General features: G+C 40.0%; 1 protein-coding gene across 2 annotated transcripts in view; it reads right to left on the bottom strand.

The window, feature by feature from the left end:
- efr3a (EFR3 homolog A (S. cerevisiae)) overlaps positions 1 to 13,792 on the bottom strand; it is a 127,403-nt gene extending 113,611 nt beyond the window's left edge. Inside the window, exons 1-2 of one of the 2 annotated variants that reach the window (XM_037787406.1) lie at positions 13,561 to 13,792; positions 13,235 to 13,377 (exon numbers count right to left, since the gene is read on the bottom strand). In XM_037787406.1, coding sequence (XP_037643334.1) covers positions 13,235 to 13,244 — 10 coding nt within the window. In that variant the 5' untranslated portion in view covers positions 13,245 to 13,377; positions 13,561 to 13,792. The remainder of the gene's footprint in view (positions 1 to 13,234; positions 13,378 to 13,560) is intronic. The other variant, XM_037787408.1, reaches the window with a different exon arrangement.
- Positions 13,793 to 21,002: the final 7,210 nt, after the last annotated feature.

The raw sequence follows: 21,002 nt of genomic DNA, 5'->3' as shown, positions 1-21,002 counted from the left end.
TCCCTGTGAGGACCAGTTATTAGTTTTAGACATCGGGCATGAGGCTATTTTTTTAAAAGTGTCTGGAAAAGTGAGGACATTTAGAGAAAATTAGGACGTTTTTCAAGACACTTTGGGAAAGCGAGGACAATTTGTCCATGATGAATTAGGGATTATTAACTATGTTAAACCATAAATAAATAAAATTCATGAGTATTAAAGGGACGGTATGTTACGACGGAGTATTAGGGCCACATTGGGGGAAAAAAAAAAATTGGAGATTTCCGGAATAAAATCATGATATTAAAAAAAGTCGTAATATTACGAGAAAAAAGTCAGAACTTTATGAGAAGCTTCGAATACCTTTGAATATTTCCCATCGAAGCTTCAAAGCCCAATAGATGGTATTCGAGACAGCCCTAAAATTTATAAAAAGTGAGTACAGCTTTATTTGGACATTTCTAAAAAAGGACGACATTTGAAAGTGTTTTTTAGAAATGAGCATTTCTAAAAAAGCGACATTGGTTTGAAAAGTGAGGGCATTAGAGATGGTGCATATTCATTTTGGAGAGCATTAATATTTTATTCGATACTCACATAATAAAAGACTTGTTTTAAAGGGATAGTCTGGATGTTTCTCAGTGGGTTTGTATGAGGTACTTATCTATAGTCAGTGAATTACCTACAGTAGATGGAGAAACAGCCAGGAGTACCAGCACGGGAGCAAAGCAATGCATTCAAAATAATTATAAAATAAATAAAAAATAATAATAATTGCAAAAATAAATAAATAAAAGCAATAATATATAAATAGAAATAGAAATAAAAAAAAAAAAATAAAATACATAAATAAATAAAAAGTGGAAATTAAACAGAAAAGTAAATAAACAAAGGAATTAATCAAAAGGTAAATAAATAAATAAAAAGCAAATTAAAACAGAAATATCAATTTATGTCACATTTTATCAATTAATTAATGACTTTATTTATTTTTAATATTATTTGTGCTACTTCTAATGACATTAATTTATTTATCAAGTCATTTATATATTTATTTATTTTTGATTTTGGCAGGTTCAGTCTTCCATAGCTGTGGACGGGGGCAGCAGCTAAACAGATTTTAGACACCAAAAAAAAAGAAAAATCAACCTCAGTGTTCGCTATAATTAGAATATTGTCGACACTTCACCTTGCCGTGAGGCAGCTTTACAGTCTGTGTTTCTGACAGGTAACTGAAGCCGTTATCTATGCTCTCGCCAAAGCAACCAGACTCCATTGAAAAAAAACAGTAATTTGACCTCACAGAACACGGAGCTGCTGGTTTACTGCTGCCTCGATCGGTTAGTTTGTGTTATTGTGTTTTAAAGGGTTAGTTCGGAATCACCAAAGTCACACAATAACACAAACAAACTAACCAATCAAGGCATTAAAGCATTGTTTTTTTCAATGGAGTCTGGTGGCTTTTATTCTAAATATAGCGTACACTTCAACTGATATTGATTTTGTTTAGGTGTCTAAAATATTGTGTGCAATGTTTTTTGAAAAACTTGAACGATCAATTATCAAATCACAGTACTTTTCTGACCATCAACTAATCGACTAATCGTTGCAGCTCTATCACGGTCCCCTTACATCCTGCGCCTGCAGTAAATTCCTCATTTGCGACTCATAATTTTTGTTTTGTTTCGTCACTTTGCTAATTATACAATCGATGAAAACAAATCTTCACCTCCACCATATGGGAAACCCTCAGGTCAGCGTGTTCAGACATTCTTTCCACCGATTTCACAAACAGCATCTCACATCACATCCAAAAAAAGGCCAGACTGCAGAGCCGGGGGGGATCGCACAGCGAGCGTCTGGACCGCTACCGTCTCTACCGCCAACTAATACATGATACATGATGCTGAGAGCTGAACAAGACGACCTCACATTCAGAACAAAAGATGGAAAGATGCAAAGATATGTCTTTACATATCACGCTTGGCTGATAATTTAGCAGCAGGGAGAGAAATTTAAATACTGAGATGAGAGGCATTGTGGGAGCTGTAGTTATAAGAGTCTGCAGCACAACACAGGGCAGCAAAAGGTTTGCAAACTATCCGGTGATTTGAACAACGTACCTCGAGTGAAGGTTAGACTGACATAGCAGGATGAAATTCTAATAAATATTGAATAACGGCAAGTACATGTACTCAGCACCTGAAATATGTGCATATTTTTCTGAGTAGAATGAACTTTGTATGAACAAAAATTAACATTCACTCTCAATTTGGACAACGAATCCTCCTTTATTAGGGCTGTCAAAGTAAACGCGGTAATAACGCGTTAATGCAACGTGCGATTTTTCCGATCGTAGTGGGCTCAGTTTTAAAGTTAGCGTGAAGATACTGGTATCATATGAAACTAGAAAACCTGATGAATCCATCGGTACCAAACATGTCATGCTAGATTGTTGCAAAGGAGGGGCAATAACGCTCCAAACTTAAGCTAAATTTTGGCGAGGAAAAACTGGCGTTCTGTAGTGATTGGACAATTCGGACGTCGCCATTGGGCTCCATAGCGCCCCCTAACGCGTCAAAGGCCATAGTTTGGACAAAGTTGATCCTATATTCATGAAATTTGGTAGGCGCATCCCGTTCATTATTTCAGACATATTCCTCATCGGGTTTCATTAGCTCTGCCCACCCGGAAGTCGACCATTTCGAATTCTGTGCATGTATTTTAGGTATACTTTTACGAACTCCTCCCTAGAGAGTTTATCTTTAACTTTGCGATACTCCTCCTAGAGGATTCAAGAGATCCGTCTCAAAGTCCCGACAGCAGAATCTCGTGAAACACCTTCACGACGCAAAATTGCGAAGCTTTTTGTGTTTTTCGCGAAACGGCGTTGTTGTTGTGGCGGCGCGGCGAATTTCGATGTTTCGACATGACACACGAGGCTGTTGTAACTTCACTTTACATAGTCCGATCTGCCCCAAATTTTACAAGCTGGATAAGAGTCCAGGTCTGAAGACATATACGTGCCATTATGAGTGATCGTCATAGCGTCACCAATTTACTGTGCATTGTCCAATCAGCCCCAAATTGGACATGTTTTATAAGAGTCTTTAACGACATGTTGATGGTTGGTACCACTGGGTTCCTTAGGTTTTCTGGTTTCATATTGATATGATGAGTATCTTCTCTTTAGCTTTAAAACTGAGCCCGCTACAACCTAAAATTTGCGAGTTGTGTTAATGCGTTAAAGAAATTAGTGATGAAATTAAAACAAATTTGCATTAAAGCGTTATTATCACGTTAACTTTGAAAGCCCTAATGGTTACGTAGCTTTGGAAAAACCCCCACACCTTTCAGACGTCGAATTAGAAGGACAGCGTCCGCCACGTTCTCAATCTTCCCAAAACGAATTGACATTTCAGTATTGCTAATGTTTGTCATTTTAAATGCTGTTAGAACTACAAATGAGTGACATGCATATTATTTCTATTCCTTAAGTCTCTTCAGTGTCCTGCTTCCATTCACTTCCTCTGATTCAGTTCATCATAATTTACATATGAATACTTTGTCGTTAATCTGCACATGAATGCGTGTTTTTTAATTATAACATGCAGTAATTCCCGGTATCTGTAAGTGAAAACACTTTGCATTGACTGAAGTAAACCTGTTATTTCCTGCTCAGCCAAACATTTCACATGCTGCTGCTCGACATCTCTGTACCGACACCTGTCTGATGATGATAGAGACACAAGAAAAACATCCGACTACAAAACAACGCCAGAGGAGAACTGTAAAATCCTTCAAAAAGTGCAGCAGAGCAGTAAGCCGAGCGTCACACAACAAGCGCACACACACAGATAAAAGCTTCCCTCTCTGCAAAAGATGCGACTGGCTGGCGGAGGAAACAGAGGGAGGCGCGCACTCCTTTGAAGTTATATTTAGGCCAAATCCTCCTTTGCAGAACAAACCGTCTTCCACTGTGCATACAAATCACGGCCGACAACTGAGGGAGGAACCGTCCTAAGAGCACACAGGAACCGGCTGCACGCACGCAATTAGCCGGCGGAGCATCAAAACAACGCAGGCCCCGCTGGGTCGGATCGACTTTGATTCCTTCTGCGTCCCGAATGCTCCCGTTATCCACCGGGGAGATACAGATGCATGCTGGGTGACCGGGTTCTCATCGGACACAACTTGTAAGATCTGAACACACAGACGCCTCGCTGCAGGTGGTCCACATCCATTTAGACCGGCGTTAGTCATCGGGGTGTTCAGAGGACATCAGGGGGGCGCTGGAAGCAATATTTTTGTAATGGGGGGGGCGGGGCGTTGAGGTGTTCTTGGGGGGCGTTTGAACTTACTGCAACATTAGAAAAGCTGCCAGTTTACACCAATGGCCCTGGGGGGGAGAGAGGGCACAGCGAGGCCCTTGTACCCGATGCAGCAAGGTCTGGACGGGGAGCGCTGTAAAGCTGCGGCCGCGAGCCACCTTTGCCCCGAGCCTTTCCAAGCCGACCTAGAGCCAGTCGCGGCGCACCGCCTCGTATGCGGGACTCCCCAGCCTGCCGTGTGTCGCTCACACCCTCCAGCTGGCTGTTAACGAGGGTTTTTTGGCACAGAGAAGTACTCGTATCGGTACTCGGTATCGGCGAGTACCCAAATGTGAGTACTTGTACTCGGTCTGAAAAAAAGTGGTATCGGTGCATCCCTAGTGTCAAGTCAGGAATGTTGACTCTCTCCTCCTTGGTATAACCCGTGGAGGAAATTAAGAGTTTCTTCTTGAAAGCATTAATTTCTCCGGAGGATACACGGTGAACGCCATGTTATCGTCGTGGTTACAAATTTACAAGAGGGATATTCTGCTGTCAGACTTCCAGTGAAGGCAACTTAGCAACCGACCCTCCCGTTTTTCATCGCCCTCTCCTGATTTCCTCCCAGGGTCACAATTCTCCCGTATTTCTCCTGATTTATGACAAAATTTCAATCTTTTTTTCCTTTTCGTTAGTCTGTTTCTGGATCTGAACAGTGTGTGTAATATCTCTACTGTTTCCACCCGGACGACAACAGAGCTACACCAACTGTCGTTTCTCGGGGGAAGAGAGCGGTCTGTACTCGCGACACAGCGCAGATTGAGCTCATGTTTAAGAGCCCGAAGTTGAGCTTTGCTCAATGCAGCGAGAAAGCCGTCGTGGCGCGGCGCAAGCTGTTAGAAATAACGTGTTTCAGAGTGCAGTGGTGGCGTCGTCACGTTGTGTCTGAAAGGACCTTCAGTGAGTAAGAGAAGCCAGTTCACTGCGCTCATCCTTCAGTTCATGTCAGCCTACGGTACACACTCGACTCCTGAACGTCTAGCAGCGATTATAGCTGCTCAACTATCCAGATTCTAAGTAACTGGAGACAAAACTTTATTTTTCTACTCCTCGTAGATCTTAAACCCTTTAATATAATAGTAAAGACTCGTTGACGTATGATTTGCCGCAACGGGCTAAAGCGTCCAACGCGGCGTCTATGTATATAAGTCTATGGTTAGAACTATAACAGAAGTGTCACTTTAACTGACCATTACACAGTTTTACAAACAGAAACAAAGGTTTCAACACAATAACATGGAAAGTAAAAAGTATTTCCCAGCAGGCATCTTTCCATCCAGCCATCCGTTTCTGTTGCTTCGGTCTGAAAGAGCAGCAGCAGCAGCAGCGAGAGTGAGTGACGGCAGCGACGGCGGGTTTGTCCTACATAATGACTTAATTGAGGTGGTTAACACTTTGAGGATAATGAGAGCCTCTAGACCACAACAGACCCAGGAGTGAGAGAAATGGAGCAACACACACACACACACACACACAGGAAATGAGTGTTGATTATTAATAGCAGCAGCACTAAACGCCGCACTCCGACAAATCAACGCAGGTCCGTCCACTTCCTGTCTACTGTGTGACTCAAACGCACTTCAAAATATTAGAATTCATGACTCCGACTGGAGGACATATGTTCATTTCATTTCTCCAACAGACACACAGGAGGGCCGGGACGATACACCCATCTCCTGATTCAATACCATCACGATACTTGCTGATTCAAAATGTATTGTGATACTGAAGTCAAATATATCAGGATCATAGTCAGGAATTATTTATTATCCAGCGACCCAAAAATCAAAGAATAAAGACAATAACTGCTGCAGCTCCTCCAGACCAACAGAGGTTTCCCGTGTCTTGTGAAGTGACGGAGCTCTGAAGAGAGACACGTTGTAGTCTCGTTACCGACCGGGTGCCGGTGTCTCCTCTGCTCTCTCCGGCTGCGGGCGGAGAGAGCAGGAAGACTCGCTGCAGAGCCCCGCTGCCTCAGCCTGCACTGAGACAGGAAAAGCCAACACTAGGATCAGATCTAAATCATGTTCATGGAGAGACCTTGGTCTGGTCAGCTAACATTACTGCCAAGCAGCTGAAATATAGAGTGATATTGTGGTTTTAGCTGACGTGTGTCTCCTCACTGTTTTGAGCGATGCTCGTTCAGGTATATTTAGAGCGAGCAAGCGCGAGCCCGACGCTGACTTTCATTGATTTCACGGCCATAGGTGTCGCTGTTAACAAGCATTTCTGAAAGTTACAAATAGTCCCTTTAACTAATTAACTAATATGCACCCTGGACTTCTGACCGTCGAAGTCTGTGACTGTTAGTCTGTAAATAGTTTCAATTATTTCTTTTGCTCACACTTGCTAGTGATTATCTTAACTGCATATTATTACAGTGATGAAATAAATCCATGTCTAAACCGTTTTAAGTTAAGTACTTAAGTAAAAATAATGATGATTACTATTATTATTACTATTATTAGCCTAATGACATAACACAACAGTGACGTGGAAATTAGACCGATTTTAAAATGTGCTGCTATTATCATTATTCTAATGGGCTTTCCGTGTCTCTTTCTCAGGATGAGACGAAGCAGTGTGGAAGAAACACGGCACTGTATTCCTTAGTTTTACTTGAATTTAACGAGCTCTGGCTTTCATTTTATTTTTGGATAGATTTGATGTTGGACTGGGCTATTTTTTTGTTGTGAAATAATGCCCCGCAGTGCGTATTTTATTCTTGTTTTATGTATATGTCTTATCAGAGAAGATGTATTGAAATAATAATGAGACAAGTTTTGATATTTATTTTTGGTAAATTAATTGAATCATACAAAAAAAAATATATATATATTGAATAATCGATGATTTAGTCGTTAGATTAATCGACTAATCGAAAAAATAACCGTTAGATTAAATCGATAAAAATAATAGTCGTTAGGTTGGGGCCAACAGTGTGTCAGGAAATGACTCAAATAAATATGAAATATCATAGAAATGCCAGAATACACTGGAGGGGGGCAGGGGGGGCTTTAACTTGGACCAGCGACAGCACAAAGTCCAAGTCTGTTCAGACCATCTGCATGAATTTGTCACACTGCCCCATTCTGTCACATCGGCTCCATCAGGGATCGATGTTGAAGGTGTCACATTACCGCTAATGTAATCAGCAGTTTACCACCGGGAGTAATTACAGAGCAGACACGAGGCCCGCTGGGCTGCCGAGTCCTTGAAGCTGCAGACGCCGCCTGCGGCGAAAACGCCAGCATCCAGACAGCATCAGTAGTCTGAAATACCACCACCACCACCACCACCACCACCACCACCTCCTCCTCCTCAACCTCCTGCACCAAAACATAACAAGCCGTCTCGGGCCACAGATTCCTCATCGTCTCAGCAGCCAAGTGGGTTTTTAGGAGAGAATCGTTCTCCAGTAAACAGCAGCTGGTTACCTGCCAGAGCAGCTGCTGGAGCTGGAGGAGAAGAAAGGCGAGGGCGCCCAAAGTCCAACTTTCCCGAAATAGAAGCCAGACATGACAGCACACACACACACACACACACACACACACACACACACACACACACACACACACACACACACACACACACACACACACACACACACACACACACACACACACACACACACACACACACACACACACACACACACACACACACACACACACACACACACACACACACACACACACACACACACACACACACACACACACACACTTTTTGAAGCCTGGTATCTCTTTTATTTACGCTGCGCTCCACTAGGCGTGTGTTCAAGATTAAAAGAGGGTAAAGCGAGGACAGAGGAATGGCGAGGAAAAAGAGGAAGGATGGAGGCGGCGGCTGAGTGAATCACAGGATTTAGAAGATGTTTGATCGTCATAATGCGTCTGATGTTGCATTGTATTAAAAGAGGATGTGTAATACAGCAGCCATATCCACAGCCGACAGAGTCACAGAAAATGAAACACAATGGGGGGGGGTTGAATTAATGAAAAAGATGAGAAATTAAAACTAAACCTCCACACCAGACAGACGACTAAAGTCCCGTCAGATGGGAATCCCTGAGACGGAAGCTCCACACTTTCCAAGGGACTAATCCACACCGACTAGTGTCCCGTTCAAATCACCGTAGCAGGACGGTCCGCGTACCGTTGCAAAGAACGTAGCAGGCTACTTCTAGGCTTGCCGCGGTAGTCGGTGTTACGCGGTGGTCGGGCACACCGCGGGCATTAAGTAGAAATAAAACCCGCTTAATTCATTTTGGCGTATCAGCGCCGTGTTATGGTAAATGGACTTGCATTTATACAGCGCTTTTCTAGTCTTCCGACCACTCAAAGCGCTTTACACTACATGTCAGTATTCACCCATTCACACACACATTCATACACTGATGGCAGAGGCTACTAAGGTGCCAACTTTGCCAATCAGGATCTAATCTAAATACTCATTCACACACCGATGGCTATGCCTTCGTGAGCAATTTGGGGTTAAGTGTCTTGCTCAAGGACACATCGACATATGACCCAGAGCAGCCGGGGATCGAACCATCAACCTTCCGATTGGTGGACAACCTGCTCTACCCTCTGAGCCACGCATAGTCGGACGACGGGCACTACAGACTGAAAGTGAAAGTCTCAGATTTCACACACGGGACGAGAGAGAGTTGACAGACAAGACGATGGCGGAGGATTTGGTGTCGAAGCGAAAATAAGAAAGCGCCTAATTGGCAATATTTCAGATTTGAATCCAGTGATACAAGAGAACCATAATGAGGCGATGGCCGTGAGGAGGACAGAGCGGTCACAGCGGCGCCGGGTGGCAAACCTGCAGCCCCGCCGTTAAAGATCAAAGTAAGCGCGCTACACATTATGACCGTCATCTTTTCTTGTAAAAACGTCCGGTGTAATCGGTGACACCGGTGTTGTCACAGGTTTATTAACTGGTCGGAAAATGTCCTCACTGTAACATCCCTAGCCACTTCCCTATAAACCGACTTGTGGCAAGTCGAAGACTCACCGGGGACTCACTCACGATGCCGCCGTGACGATGCCAGTATCTCATGTAGTTGACCAGCAGATTAAATTGTCAACGGCTAAAATGTCCGTTGGGAAATATGCAAATAAATAAATTCATGAATAACACAACCTTCGTTCAGCCTCACCATCTCTACTCATGCTATGACTTGACCAAGTCGACCGTCACCACATCATCGTTGCAGAGAGTGATGTTTCCTCCAGTGCCGTCTTCAGGTAATATGGGAGGAAAAAGACATTACTAACTACTGACGGAAGATATGAGACCTCCAACAGTAACTTATATCATGTGAGGCAGCTGGTTCGACCCGCCGGCTGTGTGTATGTTAAGGATTAAATAAAAGGTCAGTAGTTGCACTTGCAGGACCGGCAGAATGTCAGCAGCTGCTCCAACACAAAGAATGTCCAACGGAACATGTTGGACATGAAATATAAAAAGGAAGTTGCCCTGGACGAGGAGATCCCGATGCAGTTAGTTAGTTATGAGTTTATTTGGAAAGCTTAGACTTAGAGCTAATAGGGACACATTGAGGAAAAAAAGTTGTAATATTAAGAGAGAAATGGATGGAAATTATCTCTTTTGTGGTGGAGGAAATTACTTTTTTTTCACAAAACTTTATTCTCTTAATATTACTTTATTCTCGTAATGTTACGACTTTTTGTTCTTGTAATATTACGACTTTATTCTTGAAATCTCCGATTTTTTTCCCTCAATGTGGCCCTAATACTCCATCCTACAGCCCAATACCATGACGCTCTTTATACTATGAATAATTATGATTTAATAAAAAAATATTTCCCCACATATGATTTTATACAGTGTATGTTTTGTCTTTACTTCCCTGTCAATTTTTTTTTTTTTTATTAAAGCTTTTCAGTTTAGAATGAGTAAAACTAGATGATTTCAACCTCTGTCGAGCTGAAATCCATCTGATGCAGAGAACAAGTGGAAACACAGGGCAGAGGAAGCGTTTTGGTGTGTTCAGCCTTTACGGACTACACTGTGTACAGTATGTGCACGGCTGTGTGTACGTTAAGGTTAAACAAAAGGTCAGTCGAGCTGCAGCACATGCTGAATGTCAACAGCTGCTCCAAAGCAATTAATATTCAACGAGTTTAAAATACAAACCGCTCCAAAGAAATGCCCCACGAGTTGGCTAGCTGTTGCAGAGAGCAGGTGAATTAAAAAGAAATGTGTCGTGGTGAGTCACATGAAATATAAAACAACACAAAACGACCAAGTATTTAAAAGATAAATGATTCACAAACAACCTCCTGAAGACACACACACACACTCAACAGGTGACTGCAACGTGACAATGAACCCATATCTGGTTGAACGCTTCTGTCAGTATCTACAGACACCGTATGCAGATGTGTTCACACCTGGATTTGCTTCTCTCTTAAATGATAAACGAGCTGAGACACAATTTCAGTCTCAAATCGATCCTCCCACACATCCAGTCTGAGTTGAACTTCGACCTGTGAACGCATCACAAGACTCTCCAAAGTCCAACTGCAATGCATTAATGCAACCTGCTATTTTGAGTTAACCTCTTTAAAGCTAGAGTGAAGATACTGGTATCATAGGAAACTAGAAAACCTGATGAATTCATCCGTACCAACCATGTCAGACTAGCTAAATAACGCTCCAAATTTGAGCTAAATTTTGGCGAGGAAAAACTGTCATGTCCATTTTCAAAGGGGTCCCTTGACCTCTGACCTCCAGATCAGTGAATGTAAATGGGTTCTATGGGTACCCACGAGTCTCCCCTTTACAGACATGCCCACTTTATGATAATCACATGCAGTTTGGGGCAAGTCATAGTCAAGTCAGCACACTGACAGCTGTTGTTGCCTGTTGGGCTGCAGTTTGCCATGTTATGATTGGAGCACATTGTTTTTATGCTAAATCAAGGTCAAGGGTCAGGGGAAACTTTATTATCCCCTAGGGGCAATTTGTTGCACAGTCAGCAGAAACCACACAGCCATCAAACAAACACAATAAATAGCCTATTCAGGGCAATAAATACAAAAGCTTACAACATTACAGGGCATTGTTTAGGAAGCCAATGGCAGTCGGAACAAAAGCATTTCTGAGCCTGTTGGTCCTACATTTAGGCAAACTGTATCTGCAGCCTGACGGGAGCAACCTGAACTCAGTGGACAGGGGACGGCTAGGATCAGCTAGGATCAGCTGAGCCTTCTTCAAGGCCTTGCTTTGGAACAGAGGAGTCAAGTCATTCAGGGTGTTGCCTGCATTTTGCTGCCCACTTTGACTATACCCTGCAACCTGTTCCTTTTTTTGAGGGTGAGCAACCCTCAACGTCAAGACAGACTCGATAAAACAAGAATAAAACATTTTCATAAAAGTGTTGTCCACCTTAAAACTACAAAGTTTACGGTAAAAATACATGCACTGATGAGTTCCTTTACATCCAGCGTCCACCTGAGGCTCAAAGGTTAGCCTGTCAACCAGTACCGTGCTGAGGTGTTCGTACTGCTGCACCACATCAACAGCTCCATCATTAAGCCTCACAGGAGAGAAGACCGGATGAATCTTCCGGAAATCTGCAATCATCTCTTTTCTTTTGGACACATTCATATTTAAAAAGGACGTCCTACACCAGTCAGTGAATTCTGACACTACCGGGCCACGATCAGGTCGTCATTACTGAGGAGAGGCACGATCAACGAATCATCAGCGAACTTAAGAACATGACGCCTCGAGTGTCGAGTTTGGCACACATCTGTATATAAAACAAATAAAAGAGGCGAGAGGAAACACCCCTGCGGCGAAAAGAACATTGGATAAAACATTGTTAACTCCCACACGTTGCGACCTCTCAGATAAAAAGTGCATCAGCCGGGATATAAGGGCAGGATCAATACTGTGGATGCTCCTCCGCCTTTCTGCTAAAATATGTGGTTGAATACGATTAAAAGCTGAGGAGACATCAATGAAAAGAAGGCATATAAAAGTCTTAGCACCCTCAAGATGTGACAGAATCATATGAAGTAGGGTACTTGTGGCATCATCAACCCCCCTGACAGACCTATCGGTAAATTGAAATGGATCCAGATTTGCCTTCACAATGTTCAAAACTCATCCCTCACGATTTTCTACAATGTTTTCATCACCAGAGATGTGAGTGCTACAGGTCTGTAGTCATTTAGTGACTTTGGTGAATTATTTTTTGGCACAGGAGAGACTTTTTTTTCATAGACTTATGAATTCATTCTCATAATATAAAAAAAAAAATTCTCGTAAATTTATGACTTTTTTCTCATATTACGATTTTTTTCTCTGAAACTTGTGACCTTATTCTCATAACATTAAAAAAAATGTTTTCGTAAACTTATGACTTTATTCTCATAATATTATTACTATTTTCTTGTAAAGTTATGACTTTAATCTCATAATATTATGACTTTTTTATTGTAAATGTATGATTTTATTCTCATAATATTACGACTTTGTTCTCGTAAATTTATGAATTTATTCTCATAATATTATGACTTTTTTATTGTAAAGTTATGACTTTAATCTCATACTATTATGACTTTTTTATTGTAAAGTTATGACTTTAATCTCATACTATTATGACTTTTTTTTCATAAATTTATGACTTTATTCTCATAATATTGAGATTTTTTTCTCTTGAACTTGTGACTTTATTCTGATAATATTAAAAAAAGAAATTCTTGTAAATGTATGACTTTATCCTGATAATCAGCCCACACTGTGACATTGACCGCAACATGCACACTCAAATGCAGGCTAATATCTCCACACACACACACACAGAGAGAGAGAGAGAGAGAGAGAGAGAGAGAGCTTACCTGCTGGCATCCTGGTGCTAATGTAGCTCAGTTCCTCTCTCTCTCTGTGTGCTGAGCCCCGGCTGGTTAGTTATCCTGGGTTAGGTAGTTATCCTCCATGTAGCTGCTCCTCTTCTTCACCTGACTCCCGTTTAAACAGCCTGCTGAGAGTCACAACACACACACACACATTACAGCTCACTGACGGTCTGTAGGTCTGTCTGTCTGGAAACACACAGACCGGTGGAGCTAACTGACGAAGCTAATCAGTGAGGAGGTCCAGACACTCAGACAGAGAGACAGACAGACAGACAGAGACATTAGAGAGACAGAACCGGTGGACATACCTGCAGGTAAACAGCAGCAGGGCAGATGAACTCCTGCACGTTACTGCAGAGCTTCCTGCTTTACGGTGACAGGCACACAACACGGAAGTGTGCTGCTGAGGAAGAGGAGGAGAATGAGGAGGAAGAGGAGGAGGAGGAGGAGGAGGAGGAAGAGGAGGAAGAGCAGCAGCTCCCTAAACTCCCGAAACACTCAGAGACCGTGAAGGAGCCGCGACACAGCTAATAATAGCAGCACGAGGTTAGGTGTGCTGCTCTATGACGGAGGATTAGGACCACACACACACACACACACACACACAGGAATAACACATCTGATTTAGAGAATTAAGTTTAATATTATGAGAATAAAGTCATAATATTATGAGAATAAAGTCATAAGTTTATTAGAAAAAAATCTTAATATTATGAGAATAAAGTCAGAATATTATGAGAATAAAGTCAGAATATTATGAGAATAAAGTCGTTATATTATGAGAATAAAGTCACAAGTTTATTAGAAAAAAATCTTAATATTATGAGAATGAAGTCAGAATATTATGAGAATAAAGTCATAATATTATGAGAATAAAGTCATACATTTATTAGAAAAAAGTCACACATTTATTAGAAAAAAGTCAGAATATTATGAGAATAAAGTCGTTATATTATGAGAATAAAGTCACAAGTTTAAGAGAAAAAAATCTTAATATTATGAGAATAAAGTCATAAGTTTATTAGAAAAAAATCTTAATATTATGAGAATGAAGTCAGAATATTATGAGAATAAAGTCGTTATATTATGAGAATAAAGTCACAAGTTTATTAGAAAAAAATCTTAATATTATGAGAATAAAGTCAGAATATTATGAGAATAAAGTCATAATATTATGAGAATAAAGTCATAAGTTTATTAGAAAAAAATCTTAATATTATGAGAATAAAGTCATACATTTATTAGAAAAAAGTCATAATATTATGAGAATAAAGTCATAAGTTTATTAGAAAAAAATCTTAATATTATGAGAATAAAGTCAGAATATTATGAGAATAAAGTCGTTATATTATAAGAATAAAGTCACAAGTTTAAGAGAAAAAAATCTTAATATTATGAGAATAAAGTCATAAGTTTATTAGAAAAAAATCTTAATATTATGAGAATAAAGTCATAAGTTTATTAGAAAAAAATCTTAATATTATGAGAATGAAGTCATAAGTTTACAAAAATAAAGTTGTAATGTTATGATAATAAAGTCATAAGTTTACAAGAAAAAAGTAGTAATATGAGAATAAAGTCATCAATTTATTAGAAAAGAAAATCGTAATATTCTGAGAATAAATACATAAGTTTTCTTGAAATAGTATGACATTACTCTCATAATATTACGACTTTGTTCTCATAATATTACAACTTTGTTCTCATAAAATGTATGACTTTATTCTCATAATATTATGAAATGCAGCTCAGCACTGTGCCAAGTTGTTCCAGTCATTAATAATAAATAAAAATTAATTAATTAATAAATCAATTAAAATATTTTTTTCTAGTGTATAAGGGTTTATAACATGATGATGAAGTATATGATGGTCATCCTCATGCTCTGTTATGTCTCATAAATTGTTGCAGCAATTTTGAAGTTGACACCAGTTCTGATACAGATTTGGTGCTAAACTTAACCATTTTTTTTTTTACCACTGCAGAATTGATAAAAATGATCAATAATCCCTCCAAAATACCACATTAAGACACCAAGACTTTGAGGAACACCATAGAAGAAGACATGCTGTGATTTGGGATCAAAAACTTTTGACATTTTGGAGATTTCTGCAAGAATTGCATTTTTTCCGGTGATTGGGTGGCGAGCACTCAGCAGCTCAGAAACCCCCTTATTGATCAATCTAGCTAGGAAATCCATCCATCCTCTGAATGCTCTAGATCTCTAGTCTGATCCATCCATCCTCTGAATGCTCTAGATCTCTAGTCTGATCCATCCATCCTCTGAATGCTCTAGATCTCTAGTCTGATCCATCCATCCTCTGAATGCTCTAGATCTCTAGTTTGATCCATCCATCCTCTGAATGCTCTAGGTCTCTAGTCTGATCCATCCATCCTCTGAATGCTCTAGATCTCTAGTCTGATCCATCCATCCTCTGAATGCTCTAGGTCTCTAGTCTGATCCATCCATCCTCTGAATGCTCTAGGTCTCTAGTTTGATCCATCCATCCTCTGAATGCTCTAGGTCTCTAGTTTGATCCATCCATCCTCTGAATGCTCTAGGTCTCTAGTTTGATCCATCCATCCTCTGAATGCTCTAGGTCTCTAGTTTGATCCATCCATCCTCTGAATGCTCTAGGTCTCTAGTTTGATCCATTCATCCTCTGAATGCTCTAGGTCTCTAGTTTGATCCATCCATCCTCTGAATGCTCTAGGTCTCTAGTTTGTGGCTGTAAAGTTTCATGAGGCTGTGATTATCCTAGAGGTCACCACAGGTCATTTTAAACAGTGAGGTCAATGAAATGTCTCCTATGGGGACTAACATCATCACACATGAATCCAGTTGGGCTCATTGGATCCACCAGAGTCTCAGCTTTACAGTGAGACACAATGTATGTCATTCAAGACTGTTTAGGGACCCCAGGATGCAGAAATGTTACACACTGTTCCTTTAATCTTGTTAGAGCCGCTGGATTGTCTATCACACACGTGCACATAATGAAACAAGCAACAGCAACATCACTAATGATGGCACAAGAGAATAATGTTGTCATTAAAATCACCAATGAGACCAAAAGAACTAAAAATGTCTCTCAGAGCTGGTGACTGAATGTGTGTGAAAGTGTGCCGGTTGTGCTTTTTTAAGCTCTTAAGGACCTTTGCTTCGCCGTCCAACAGACTTAGAGGTGATTAAAGGCTTTGGACCCACAGATGGCATACCAAGCGTCCGCTGAAGTCAAATGACTGACAGCATGCCAGCGGCACTCCTGCCTGTCAACAATTAAATAAATAAATAATAAATAAAAAAGAGAAGATCCTGTTTGTGTAATTACTCTAATGCAGCGCCGTCCACATGTTGTAACTGTACAGTAGTGAGGCTTAAAATAAAGCTTACTGAGCAAAACATCAACAGATTTATCAGCCAGACAGCAGTGAGCAACACTAAGTATTATTATTTAACCAGGGAGGTGTCTTACTAACAGGGTGTATTTACAGTTGAACAGGATGTAGGGGGCAGGACCTAAAACAGGGACGGACCGCTCAAGATTTAAACCAATGGGATAACAGATAGGGAGAGGCACTACAGGTGAATAGGATAAAAACATTTAACTAACGGATATCAACATGAAACTTCCCCAGTTGATTATTTACATCAAGAAAATTATTTTTTGTATAAAAAGTTTTCTGAAAATGTTATATTTAAATATGCAAATGAGGCATTATCTTATGAAATATGTGCTAATTTTCATACATTTGCAGAACAGAAATCTGAACATTGGATATATTCTTGTTTCATTTTGTTGACATGTTAGAGTCAAAGGTTTTTACAGAGAGAATGTTGGATAACTTTTCTTTATCACTCCATAATTCAGAAAACACTGCCAACAGACATTAAAAATCCATTTTCGCCATGTTTTTAGGAATAAAATGTTGTATAAATCAGGCTATGAATTATATATGAACAAACCCCTCTGTAAACACCTTCAGAATATAGAGAGGAATGAAACTGGAGAGTTTGGTGGATGTAAGTGCTACTGAAGTGGAGATTCATGACTCAGAGTCTGAGAAAAAACGTCCTTTTAAAGATATGGATTGATAAATTTCATACATTTTGAAGACACTGCAGGTGAATAGGGTAAAATATGTAACTAATAGATATCACCAAGAAACTTCCCCAGTTGATTATTTACATCAAGAAAATTATTTTTGTATTACAAGTTTTCTGAAAATGTTATATTTAAATATGCAAATGAGGCATTATCTTATCAAATATGTGCTAATTTTCATACATTTCCAGAACAGAAATCTGAACATTGGATAAATTCTTGTTTCATTTTATTGACATGTTAGAGTCAAAGTTTTTTACAGAGAGGACTTATGTTATCTCTTTTTATCACTCCATAAATCAGAAAATAAAGTCAACAGCCATAAAATAAATCCAGTTTCTTAATGTTTTTAGGAATAAAATGTTGTTTAAATCAGGATATGAATGATATATGAACAAACCCCTCCGTAGAAACCTTCAGAATATAGAGACTGGAACGTTTGGTGGATGTAAGTGATACTGAAGTGGAGATTTCTGGCTCAGAGTCTGAGAAAAAAACGGCCTTTTAAAGATATGGATTGGAAAATTTCAAACATTTTCGAGACACTAAATGTGAATAGGATAAAAACATTTAACAGTGAGATTCTTGTGACTCACTGAGAGAAGATGTTTAATGATGTTTCAGTTCCAGGAGGCAGCGGTGTGCACTGATCCTGATAGAATATCGACAAGTGTAATCAGCAAACAGGTGAAGTCAATGAAACGCTGAAGCAGTCACAGTTTTCTCATTAGCTGGAAGACGGCTGCTGATTGTCTGCTTTGTTGCAGTAAATCAAAACCAGTTTACTTGTTGATGAGTGGATTCTACGAACAGACAGACTCCGGATCAGTACGAACATTTCCTGTATTTACGGATCAAAGCCGTCAACAGTCTGGAGCAGAAAGCTTTATACTTTCAGCCACTAACGTTAGCTGGAGGGAAAACTGAGTGAGTGAAGTGTCCACAACAGCCTCTGGAAATTAAAGCTCTTGATGATTCATTTATACTCCTTTGGAGCTTTTCCTCCCTTAAATCAAAGAGGGGAATCCCCCCCCAAAAAATACTTTAATGAAAATTTGCAGAGTGATAAAAAGAAGTTTATTATCAACTAGAAAAATGCATTTCCTGCTGAAAATGCGTGGGAATGCTGACAGCGGAAATTTTTAAATTGCAAATCATTGCTGAAAATACAGAACTGAATTGTAAAACTGGCAGAGCTGAAAGCTGAACTGCATGACCCACAAAAAATGTAGGAGCTGAAATACAATCCTAGAAAAGCAAGAAACTTACCTGTAATGTGGAAGATGAAATTATTTAACTCCTTATACCAGGGGTCGGCAACCTTTACTATCAATAGAGCCATTTTAGGCAACAAAAAAAAAATCTACCTGGAGCCGCAAAACATTTGATCATTGTGATGAAGGTAACACAGTTTATAGTCTAAGTATATAGTATATAAGTCTAATGCAGTGAGGGCCAAAGAGACAATGTACTACGGAGTATTAGGGCCACTTTGAGGGAAAAACATCTGAGATTTACAGAATGAAGTCATAACTTTACGAGAAAAAAAGTCATAATATAACGAGAATAAAGTCATAACTTTACGAGAAAGAAAGAAGTAATATTACGAGGATAAAGTCATAACTTTACGAGAAAGAAAGAAGTAATATTACGAGGATAAAGTCATAACTTTACGAGAAAGAAAGAAGTAATATTACGAGGATAAAGTCATAACTTTACGAGAAAAAAAGAAGTAATATAACGAGAATAAAGTCAGAAGTTTACGAAAAAAAGTCGTAATATTACAAGAATAAAGTCAGAAGTTTATGAAAAAAAGTCGTAATATTACAAGAATAAAGTCATAACTTTACGAGAAAAAAAGTCGTAATATTACAAGAATAAAGTCATAACTTTACGAGAAAAAAATTAAATAACACATAAAATTACTACTTTATAATATTCTGACTTTATTTTCGTAATATTATGAATTTATTCTCGAAATCTCAGATTTATTTTTAATACTCCGTCGTACCGTCGTACCATAGACCTACAACAATGATAAATAAAAATGAAAATGTAAACAGAAAAACTGTTATTTAGACAGAAAGTAGTATTGAACAGTGATAAAGGTTTAATATTTCAAAAAGTAGCAATAGTAAAAACTAAAAAAATTCATAGCAGTAATGTCTTTTAAGAGCTGAATATTTTTGATATTTGAATTGTTTCTGTGGTTGAAAGTAGTATGCAGAAGTAGTCCAAAAAACGTACAGAAGAAATAGATGAATAAACCTTAGAAGAACAATACTGGGAATGCTGGATCAGCACTGACCGGAGAAACACCAAAAGAAGGACTTTTCTACTGAACTGACTGTAAACTCCGACTGCTGAAGCCTCAAACAAGCTGCAGATAAAGTTTGGACTGTGGAAACAGTGTGAACGTATTGAACCCTTTCCATAGTGATAGTGATAGCAGTATTTCCATTCACTTAAAAACAATTCATGAATCATATGTAATGGGTGCGCTGTCGAACGACGTCCGGCGTCTGCTGATGGGAGTGTCAGATGGCTCCGGGGAGACGATGACAATCGACCTGTTTTGTCATTTAAGTTCGGAGGCGTTTTGTTTCCAGCCACAAATAATCAATGGGAGAAGAAGAAATCAGCTGTGAGAAATGAAGAGATGTACGAGAGGATACCACGGCCTCTGGAAGGACAGGAGAGAAAATACTATTCTTGGTGATGGGAGAGAGTCAGATACTGAAATATCCCTTAGAACTGAATCATTAAGAGATTAGCTTTGATTATGAGGTGGCAACTCGTTCTCACTCCCAACTCATCATATACCGCCGTTTGTTCAGCACTCTTCAGTATCGGAAACCGACGCACAGAGGCACCCTTTAGCAACAGTACTTGACGAACCGGGCTTTCAACTAACTCCAATGTAAACCCACTTGCGACGTTATTCAACGGTCGGAGCAACACAACCACTTAGGGTTAGGAAACGGTCGTGGCTGACATTAACTTCAATGACGAACGACTCACGGGACTCAGTGGACTGCCGATACTAGCGAGTCACGTGACTAACGACTCACGGGACTGACGACACCAACGAGTCATGTACTAACAACTCACGGGACTGATGACACCAACGAGTCACATGACTAACGACTCACAGGACTGACGACACCAATGAGTCATGTACTAACAACTCATGGGACTAACGACAACAACGAGTCACGTACTAACAACTCACGGGACTCACAGGACTAACGACACCAACAAGTCACGTGACAAATGCCTCATGACTCATGGAATTGACGATACTAACGAGTCACGTGACTAACGACTCACGTGGCTCACAAGACAAACGACACCAACGAGTCACATAACTAACGACTGACATGACCAAATAAGTCAATGTTACTTTTAGTTTCACACGGGACACGAACAGCGGTCTCCTGGTTGAAAGTCTTGTGTTTGTTTGACCCGTCCACCTCCCGCCCAGATTGTCACGCTATTAATACTACGTCACATGCTCTACGGGTGGGTTTACACTGGCGTTAGTTGGTTCGTCACATGCTGTCTCTAAAGGGTACGTTGGTTTCCGTTGCTGAAGGGCACCGCCCAATCGGCGGTACATGACGAATTCGTTGTCATTTCACGTA

Source organism: Sebastes umbrosus, chromosome 12 (genome assembly GCF_015220745.1).
Source record: "Sebastes umbrosus isolate fSebUmb1 chromosome 12, fSebUmb1.pri, whole genome shotgun sequence".
Lineage (NCBI taxonomy): Eukaryota > Metazoa > Chordata > Actinopteri > Perciformes > Sebastidae > Sebastes > Sebastes umbrosus.
Note: the sequence above shows the minus strand (reverse complement) of the source record. Positions and strands in the feature narration are given on the sequence as shown.